Source organism: Nannospalax galili, unplaced genomic scaffold (assembly GCF_000622305.1).
Source record: "Nannospalax galili isolate Female #2095 unplaced genomic scaffold, S.galili_v1.0 scaffold261, whole genome shotgun sequence".
Classification (NCBI taxonomy): domain Eukaryota; kingdom Metazoa; phylum Chordata; class Mammalia; order Rodentia; family Spalacidae; genus Nannospalax; species Nannospalax galili.
Window position 1 is genome coordinate 2,683,835 of NW_008345226.1, and position 10,600 is coordinate 2,694,434.

Consider the following 10,600-nt stretch of genomic DNA (forward strand, 5'->3'; position numbering starts at 1 on the left):
GAAATTTTCTTTCATGATTCTGTTGAATATCTGGTTCATACCATTATCTTAAGATTCCTCTCCTTCCTGTATGCCTATGATTCATAAGTTTGGTCTTTTTGTGGTATCACACAATTCCTGCATATTCCATTCTTGTGCTTTCTTAAATTTTTCATAATCTTTTCTTGAGTGGTCTAGTTCATTCACTTTATCTTCCAGACTTGATGTTCTGTTTTCCATTTCATTCATCCTATTGGTGAGGTTTTTTCATGTAGTTTCTAATTGGCTTACTGAGTGTTTCACTTCTTCATTTCAACCTGAGTAATCTTCAATATTTCTAGCTCTTTTCTGAATTCATGCAGAAGTTTATCCCTCTCTTCCTTCAGTTCTTTAATTTCTTTGTGTGTTCTTTAAATTCACTGAATTTTTTAATCATGTTTATAATTGTTTTGTTGAGTTCCGTGTCCTGCATTATCTCTAGGGGGGTTCTCATTGTACTCCTCTAGAGGACTATTGGTATGTGGTAGAGATATGTTATTTTGGTTTTTCGTGTTATTTTTTCTCTGTGATTTTGACATGTGAATTTCTTTTGTAGTTTCTGATTCTTGTGTGAGACTTAAGCCTTCAAGTTTAGGTCTCCTTCTTTTTCTAAACTTCGTATGCCTTTGTGGTTTACTTTTTGGGCATGAAAAGCTGGTTCATCTAAGCTTCTGGCTCTGTCTTTTGATATTATATTGGAGTGGCCAAATTGCTTTTGTATTCAGAAGTTCCCATAGAGGCCCAATCAAATGATGATCAGATGCTCTCAGGCTTTCTCCTAAGGTCAGGATCCCTCCAGGAAAGATGAATTTAGGGGTTGTGCTGGCCTGGGAGCAGGGCCCATGAATGATGCTTGTGTCGAGCAGCTGGTGGATGCAAAGGAAGGTGGGGGTGGGAGGAGGCCCCAAGGGTCCCTGGGGAATGCAGGGAGGAACTTCGTTTGTCTGGATGCAGAGGATCATTAAACAGTGGTGGCTCCAAGCAGAGAGCTCAGCCTGGTGTTTTGGGTGCCAAGAGAAGAAATGAGCCAGTACTCAGGCTAGTAGGAGAGATTGGGGCAGGGAGCTGGGAGAATGAATTAGGCTGTGGGAGTCAAGGCAGGGTGAGCACTGATGGACTTAACCAGGAAAGAGGCTGGCGGGTTGTGTAGCCCAGGGAAGTAGAAGGAGGGCAGGCCCAGGCCCAGAGGGCTCCTGGGGACTTTGAGAAAGAACTGGGTTGATGTGGATGCAGAGGATCAGTAAGCAGTGGTGGTTCTGGGCTTAGAGGTCAGCCCTGGTGTGTGGGGTGCCAAGACAAGAAATAGGACAGTACCCAGGCTAGGAGGAGAGCCAGGCAGGGGAGGTGGGATGGTGAATGAGGCTGGGGGAGTCAAGGCAGGGAGGGCTCGGATGGACTTGCCCAGGAGAGAGGCCGGCGGGTTGTGCATGCCCAGGGAAGCAGAGGGAGGTGATGGTGGGACCAGGCCCAGAGGGCTCCCAGGAGAGAGGCTTGCAGGTTGTCAATATTTTTTAAAAAATAATTCAAATCTGTATTTCTCTCTAGCTCATCATCTCTTACTGCCTACTCTAAACTGGAACTGGGTGAAATACTAAAGAAATAGAAATATCTAAAGAAATATATTTCAGTCTCAGAGATCCTACTTCATTTTAGACCTGGTAGCACAAGATTCTAATCCCAGCAACTTGGGAGACTGAAACAGGAAGATCATAAATTCAAGATCTGCCTGGGTTGTTTAGTGAGAGCCTCTGTTTGACAAAAATGAAAAGCCTGGAGATAAAGCTCAGTGGTAGAAAACTTGCCTAGCATGTATATGTGAAGCCCTAAATTCAATTGCCAGTACTGAAAAAAAGAAAAAGAAAAAAAAAAGGAGAGAGGGAGGAATTAAAGAGAAAAGAAAAATGAGAAGTCTTAACTTCATTATGAATGAAGCATTGTATAACGTTTGGACATTGACAGACTTCATAATTGATGATGTTCTATATAATTATGTTGCCTAATGATAAGCTAGCTGTCTTTCTTTACGCAAGTACACATTATGATGGATACAGAATAACAAGCATGCCTAATAGACCTCAGGATTTACCCTCATTATTAAGTGACACAAGAAAGTACCTTCTTTTAAACTTTATATATTCCTGCTTCTTATAGTAGCAAAGCTGGTATTTCTTACTCTTCATTTGAGAATACAATTTCTTTTGTACAAAAGAAGTCATATTTTCTTTTCATTGTGTCTTTTAGCCAGCAGAATATTGGCTACAAGCCTCTTACAGCTTCTAGTAAACTTAAGGGTGATTGGGTAGTTTCTAAAATCTGTTAGCAATCAGCTAGCACTGAAGTCATTGATTCCAGGATTTACATCCCCAAATTTGGATTAATCAAAACTCCTATGTATTCCAGTGATCTAAACTTATCACAGACTTAAAGAGAAATGTCCTTTTTGTTATAAGGATCTTCATATTGAAGCTAATTTAAATTCTTATGGTAAACTTGGTTGTAAAAATAAATATAACAATAGGAGAGGATCCTTTGATGATATGTGACTATTAGACAAAAAGTATTACTTTACATTTTTCTTAAACTTCTTGCATATTTTTAAAGATTATATTTTCTGATTTGTGTTAAAATTGTACCCAATGTGGCCGGGTGTGGTGGTGCATGCCTGTAGTCCCAGCACTTGGGAGGCAGAGGCAGGCAGATTTCTGTGAGTTCAAGGCCAGCCTGGTCTATGTAGTGAGTTCCAGGTCAACTGGGGTTACAGGGAAACCTTGTTTCAAAAAGACCAAAAAATAAAAATAAAAATAAAATTGTACCCAATGTTTCCATGACTAAGTCATATGTATAAATGGCTCCCAAATTATAATTTATAATTTTAGTTAAAATTTCTGTTTGTATTTAGCCTCATTACTTCTTTTTAAAAATTTTTTTCTATTGAGTTTCTGCACACTTTACACAAGTTTTCATTCAAACCTAGACCCCCTTCCCCATTCATGCCTCCCAACTCTCCACCTAACCCCATGCATTCTTCCATTTATGCCAAGTTCCATCCAGTCAAGCATCTGCACCCAGATGTCCTTCAGTGCAAGCTCATCCACTTGAGTCCAGCCAGCCCGTCCAGAGGCCACAAGCAAGGCACCTTCCCCCTCACCCAGTAGTAGTCAGTCCCAGTAGTTCCCAGTCTAGGGCCAGCCCACCACCTATCTCTCTCACTCCATTCTGGGTCCCCACCTGTTTAAGTTGACATGGGTCCTGCACTAGACTTCACTATCGCCACCAGTTCACATTTGCAAGATTCCAGTGGTCTGAAAACCTCTGCCTCCCCACATCCATGAACCAGCCCTGGCTCTCCCAATCCTTCCGCCCCCTCCTCTGCAATGGTCCTTGAGTCATGCATGGGCGAGGTCCAATATAGGAGTCCTATCCAAGGACACACACTCTGTAGTCTATAATTCTTTAAGACTTTGCCAGTTGTGGCCCTCCATGCACATCTCACTCTGTTGTATAAGGAAGCTTCACTGGTGGGAGCCAAGGGATGCACTAGTTTTCTCTCTACCCCCTGTTCTGCTGTGTTCCATGAGCCCTAGTTGTAGAGGTTCAACTGTAGATGTATCACCTAGGATGGGGTATCTCTGAGATATATATTCTCTGTCTGATCAGTTGTAGGATTCTGAAGTAACCTCCATCTGTTCCAAAAAGAAACTTCTTTGATGAGTGGTGTATGGTGTAGGTGTCTGTAAATATAAGGATCCATATTTAGTGTATGGTAAGAAATTTCATTTGTCTAGAGATATGACAGGGATAGGGTTTTCTCTAGGATCAATGGCCTCTCCAGCCATGTGTATTTTGCTGTGTTTAAGGTGCCACCCATGAGTTCACTCCCACTGAGAGTGCTTTAAGTCCAATTAGATAGCTGTTGATTACGCTTCGCAAATTTGCTTGTCATTCTTGCACAGGGGCCATGCTAATCTTCTCTGTATCATTCCAATTTTAGTATATGTTCTGCCAAAGTGAGCACCCACATTACTTCTATATTGAAGATTTGTTTTCTTTCAAGCTTTAAATCTTTCCATAATTTACATGGTTTATATAACGTCTCTTTAAGGATCTTAGTGTTCTCAGCCCAACCGGCTGAGATCAGATGACAGTGTCTCTGTTTCCTAGTATATAAACTATAGTACAGATAGCTGAAGACATCTTTTCCAGTCAATGAGCCAATGTTTAAAATATATAACACTTTGGCCTTCAAATTTTCTGGATTACAGTTTCCTTTTCTTTGAGAAGTCAGTAAATCAGACATCAGAAACCAGAGAGTTATGTTTCAAATAGATGATGTATAAGAGTCCATTTGCTGTTTTCAAGCCCAATGTTTTTTATCCAAATTAGACAGACTGGTCCCCTCCTCAGCCACAGAAAAGATATTCAATGTTAATGACTAATAATTTTTAGAATTTTATGACTTACTATTTTATTTGCCTAGATTACAGCGTCAAATCCATGCTAAAGATGATGAAATCAAGAACCTTACAGATCAACTTTCCATAAAAAGGTACAAACAGCTTTTCCTTTGGTTGGGTATACCCTCTTTGAAAGTATTTTGCGCAACAATTTTAGCTAAGGTAGCCATAGAATTTATCATTCAAACTGAGCACTTTTGAGCAAGATATTGAGTAATATTGCAGTTACATTGAGATAATAGACATAAACAAGAAGAGTCCTAGGCAAACTGGGAGTTATATTCATCTTAGCCCTGGCCCTAGAAATTGAGACAATTCATTCAACAAAGTTATAGTTTCATAACAAATTACTGCAAGAAATCAGAACTTTGGTATGACTGCTTTGTGGGACTAGTTGTTTTACTGAGATTCACCTATTGCTTGCCTGAGGGCAATTTTTAAACATTTTTTTAATGATTCATATAGCATGAAATTCACCCTATTAAAGCATATAGTTCACTGCTTTTAGTATATTAATAGAACTGTACAACCATCTCCATTGTCTATTTCCAGAACATTTTTGTCCCCTGAGAAAGAAACCTTAGACACTTTAGAAGTCATTTGATCTTTATTCCTCCTTTACCTTCTGGCAACTTGATTAATCAACTTTATATCTTGGGATTTTGCCCATTCTTACATCACAAATAAAGAGTTATATAACATGTAACTTCTTGTGATTAATTTCTTTAATATATCTTTCAAAATCCCTCCATGTTATAGCATATATAATTCCTCATTCCTTTTATAAACATTCCATTGTTTAGATGTAGCACATTTTATAATATTTAATTTTAATTCTTTGATGTATGAGTGTATTGCCTGAACGTATATAAGTGCACCTGTGTCATGCAATACCCACAGAGGGCAGAAGAGGGCGTTGGATCCCCTGGAACTAGAGTTACAGGTGGTTGTTAGCTGCCATGTGGGTGCTGGGAACCAAACCCAGGTCCTATAGAGGAACAGCTAGTGCTCTTAGCCACTGAGCCATCTCTCCATCCCCACATTTTTTTCTTTTCGTTAGTTTGGTGGACATTTTATTTGTCCCCCCCCCCTTTTTTTGTCTATAATGACTAATGTAATGACCATTGAAGAACTTTTGTATATAAAGTTTTTGTGAATGTTTTCCTTTTAAGTATATATATCAAGAATGAAATTACAGAATTATCAATAAACTTTATAAGTTTCTAGGCTATTTTCTCAGTAACTGTACCATTTTATAGTGGCAAAAATGTTGAGAGGGCCTGATTTCTTTACATTCTCACCAATACATCTTAGATTATCTGTATTTATTTTACTTGTTAAATATATTAATAAATTTTAAAATTATATTATAAATTAAATATATGTTAAATACATTCACAAATACAATAAAGCAGTATGTAATTTTGGTTTAGATTTGTATTTTTCTAATAAGTACATTAAACATCTTTTTTCTTTTTGCATGCTTTATTAGTAATGTATATATCTTCCTGAGTAAATTTTTGTTCAAATTCTTGATGCATTTTAAAAGTTCATTAGGCCAGGCATGGTGGTGCATGCCTTTAATCCCAGCACTCGAGAGGCAGAGGCAGGTGGATCTCTGTGAGTTCAAGGCCAGCCTGGTCCACATAATGAGTTCCAGGACAGCTGGGGCTACAGGGAGACCCTGTCTCAAAAAAAACAAAAAATAATAATAATAAATTTTTTTTTTTATATTGTTGAGTTCCAAGAGTTCTTTCTATGTTTTGGGTACAATTGCGATTTTTATTGTTGTTGAAACCCAGTAGTTCATAATGCTTGACAAGTGCTCTATGAAGTAAGCTATTACACATTGCCAACCCTATGTACAATTTGATTCACAAGTATTTTCACCCATTCTTTAGGATTGTTTTTTCATTTTCTTGTTGATATCTTTAAAGGAAAAATGTTTTTAATTTTGTTAGGGGACATTTTTTATTTATTATTTTTATTTTATGTGTGTCTGTGTATTGCCTGCATGTAGGTAAGTGTACCCATGTTGTGCAATGCCCACGGAGGTCCAAAGAGGCTGTCAGATCCCCTGGGTCTGGAGTTACGGACACTTGTTAGCTGCCATGTGGGTGCTGGGATTCAAACCAGGTCTTCTGTAAGAACAACCAATGTTCTTAACCGCTGAGCCATCTTTCCAGCCCTGAACAATTTATTTTTTATTTTAGGCTAGTTATCCACAATAGTTAGTGGCATATAACATGTCTTCCTTAAGTATTTTATGATTTTTTTTTCTCCCTAGTAAGCTAAGGTCTGTTCTTAATGGTATGTATTTGACATGTTTCTTGTCAATAGTTTTTCAGTTCTTAAGCATCTGAATGTATTTCTATTAACTTATTCCTTATTATAGTTATATTTTCAATTAATCGTTTTTGCTAAATGCAGAATTTCGTTTGTATGCTCTGCAGTTCTGAGACTCAAATGTAGGAAGCTGAATAGGGATGGGAAAGAGAAGAAACCTTATAGGTTTCTATTTTCTGTAATAGCCGGTGCAATGACCTTACTATTCTTGCCTCCCCTTTTAAGCAGTAGGATTGAATTTCATTCTAAGATATGAAATGAGAATACAGGCCTAGCCAGGAAACTTTCCTGAATGCAGCTACTTCCCTTTTTTACAGCCATAATGAAAATTTCCATGGTTGCCATTGTTGACAAAAATGCTTAGAAAGTGCCATATAAAATTATTAATAACCAACATTTATTTATTATATCCCAAACCTAAAATGTTTATATGTATATATGTGAATGAATTTTTATAGCAATTTTAAGGTAATATAACAGTCTCCATTTTTACATGTAAAAAATCCCTTTTTTACAGCCATAATGAAAATTTCCATGGTTGCCATTGTTGACAAAAATGCTTAGAAAGTGCCATATAAAATTATTAATAACCAACATTTATTTATTATATCCCAAACCTAAAATGTTTATATGTATATATGTGAATGAATTTTTATAGCAATTTTAAGGTAATATAACAGTCTCCATTTTTACATGTAAAAAAATAAAAAATAGACAGCAGAAGGGAAAATAGAACTCTCTAGAGCGTCTTTTAAAATAAAATCATTAATCCTTATCCTTATGGCCACCATGTGACTTCCTAAAAGTACTGTCTCCTCTAGTACCCTCACTTTGGAGTTGAAAATCTCAACAAATGAATTGTGGGGCAGGATGGGGGACTCAAACATTGAATCCATTGTACTTGTCAAAGACTTTACATATAATATCTTGATTACAAATTCAGGTGTTAGATCATTACCACTGTACTGATGACTTTAAAACTTCTGCAGTTTTGGAAGTCAAAGTTGTTTTAAGTGTTAAACGAAGTCTTCTTGTTTTTAAGTGCAATGTGTGCTGTGTGCTTTTCCAAGAAATTATCTTTTCATTGTTGTGCTTATATCTTCCTTGCCCCTGAATAAGTTGGGAATGTGTATCATTGTAGTGTTGCTGATTTTTAATGATTATACATTTCAGATCTCAATGGGAAATGGAGAAGCATAATCTGGAAAGCACAATTAAAGCTTATTTGAACAAACTGAATGCAGAAACTAGCAGAGCCTTAACAGCTGAGGTAAAAGAAAAATGAAGGAATGGGGTGAGGGTGGAAAGTTTTACTTGTCTCATTAGTATAATTGGAGTTGAAAAAAGTTGGGTTTTGAATAAACAAAAATAAGGTATCTGAATATCATCCAGGAAAATGCATCTTATACTCTTGTACCTTTTTGGTACCGGCATGTTGGTTATCAGTACTTCAGTGTTTATAATCTTATGTTTGTTTCTTGAGTAACCCCCCAAAATTGCAGTATATATGGCAACTACAGATATCTTAGGAATGAACGCTTCATGAAGCCAGGTCACTAAGCCAGATTTATAAGAATAATGTTTCACTTCTGTTTTACTACCATTTTTTCTGGTATGTCCCTATATAGATCTTCCAAAACAAACGTGTGTTTGCGTGCGTGTGTGTATATTCCCCATATGCCCCACTGTCAAAAACAAATTTGCTTTCCAGAATCCCAGAAAGTCACCTAATATCCTTTAATTTGGTTTATAATGTCAAAGGTAGAGCCTTGTAAAAGAAAGATGATTGTATATGGATATGTAATTATTTATAGATAACAAACTTGCTATAGTAAGATTCAGATTTTTAAAAAATGTTATTTTTACTTTTTATGTGTATGAGTGTATTGCCTGCATGTGTGTAACTGCACCCATGTCATACAGTGCATTCGGAGGTCAGAACAGGGGATCAGATCTGGAACTGGAGTTAGGACAGTTGTTAGCTCCCATGTGGGTGTTGGGAACCAAAACCAGGCCCCTCTCCAAGAGCATCCTGTGCTTTTAACTGCAGAGCCATCTCTCTAGTCCCAAGAGTCAGATATTTGAAGACCTTGCTGATATTCAAAAGCATAGATCATTGGTATGATCTATTCTTTTGTAGAATTCTTGGAATTGCAGAACAACCAAGAAGTAAATCTGAAGCAAAACTGGATGGAAGTACTATTGTAGCATTAGCTTAACAAAGAAAAGGCTGACATTACCTTAAAAACTCATTTGTATTCTTCAGTGTTTTGAGCTAAAAGTTTCTGTCTGCTTATATTACTAATTTTAGAATGAACTTTCTAACACATTACTGTCCAAGAGTATAAATTTTAGTAATTATTGAATGATTAACAGTTAAAACTGGAGACCAAATGATCGTGCTTCAATAATGATTGTGAAAGGATTCCTGGGAGAAATGTTGGGCTGGATGACCTCTAAGGTCCATTTAGACTGTACTTTTCATAGAGTCTGTTTAGTTTCTCACCCCTTCATTAAGGAAATAAAAACAGCAGGATTTCTTTCGCATTCTCTCAAACTTTCCTGCATATTAGAATTACTTTAGTGAGGATTTTTAAAAATTCTAATGCCTAGGCTAGCCCTATTACAAATTAAATTAGTATCTCTGGGACCAAAGCAGAGATTCCAAAATTATTCCAGTAAGTTTGCAAACTTGAAAAGTAGTCTTCTTGAGTGCTTACTAACTTAGTAATCACTGAATGAAGAAATTAAATTGCAGAATTACATTGATTAAGAAAGCATTTGTAATGTATCTTGGTCAAGAAACTGGTGCTACTTGGAAAGACTGAAAAATTGCTTACAGTTTACTTGAGATATCTGAGAATGTTCATTTGGAAGAAATCCTTGAACATCTTTCTCTTTCAAAAATCTGTAGGTATATTTCTTACAGTGTCGTAGAGATTTTGGTTTGCTGCATCTTGAGCAGACTGAAAAGGAGTGCCTCAACCAGCTTGCCAGGGTGACTCACATGGCAGCAAGGTAAACTTGTCTTCTTTAGTCCATCTTCTAAGAGAGAGACAGATGTCTACAAGATTGAACATAATCTGTCATGTGTTTTACATATACATCAGAGTCTTTGGAATGATTTGGGAGTTGATGGGGGATTTGTTTTGTTTTGTTTTGCTTTGTTTTTTTTAATTTGGCTGTATTATGTAGTTTCTCCTAAAGTATTGACAAGCACTGAGTACAGTAGCAGCTCATACAGTAGCAGCTCCTGAAATTTTCCTTTCGTCCCCAGTAAGAGACATGTATGAAAAGTTATATATATATATGACACGATGGCTTCTTATTGGAAAACTAATTGTTTTTCCTTCTAATGCTTGATTTAAATGTCTTGTAATATGGTCAGGGAAAAATCAGCATTAACACCTAAAACTGCATGCTAAGAGACAATTTTTACTGGGCTATATTAATTTTCAAATATTGGATAGGTTGCATGAAATTTTCCTTAAATCTTATAGAGTTTTCCTTTAGGATTTAATGACATCTCTCGGACCATAACATCATTATTTATCATTTTGAAGATCATCATTATTCCTTAATTCTAGAGTTAGAATTTTTAGTTTAGTGTCACTTCCAGGACATACTGATGTACAGTCTATTTAATATAAGTGGTCAATCTTTTCTTTGCTTGCTAAGTGAAGAAAGGACTTTCCTGGTGATTTTAGAGGTAGCTTGTTCAGTTTTTTTTTTTTTTTTAATTGTGAGGCTGCATAATGTAGGTGTGTTATAGCTACAATAGA

General features: G+C 36.6%; 1 protein-coding gene and 1 non-coding gene across 7 annotated transcripts in view; one reads left to right on the forward strand and one right to left on the reverse strand.

Annotated features, from left to right (window-relative positions):
• Positions 1 to 10,600, forward strand: part of Dzip3 (DAZ interacting zinc finger protein 3) — a 113,359-nt gene that overhangs the window by 87,269 nt on the left and 15,490 nt on the right. For all 6 annotated transcript variants that reach the window (XM_029567509.1, XM_029567510.1, XM_008841427.2 and 3 more), the window contains 3 exons: positions 4,496 to 4,564; positions 7,992 to 8,088; positions 9,733 to 9,836. In XM_029567509.1, coding sequence (XP_029423369.1) covers positions 4,496 to 4,564; positions 7,992 to 8,088; positions 9,733 to 9,836 — 270 coding nt within the window. The remainder of the gene's footprint in view (positions 1 to 4,495; positions 4,565 to 7,991; positions 8,089 to 9,732; positions 9,837 to 10,600) is intronic.
• LOC115071761 lies at positions 3,927 to 4,033 on the reverse strand. Its single transcript, XR_003850837.1, has one exon. It is a non-coding gene; the product is annotated as a U6 spliceosomal RNA (small nuclear RNA).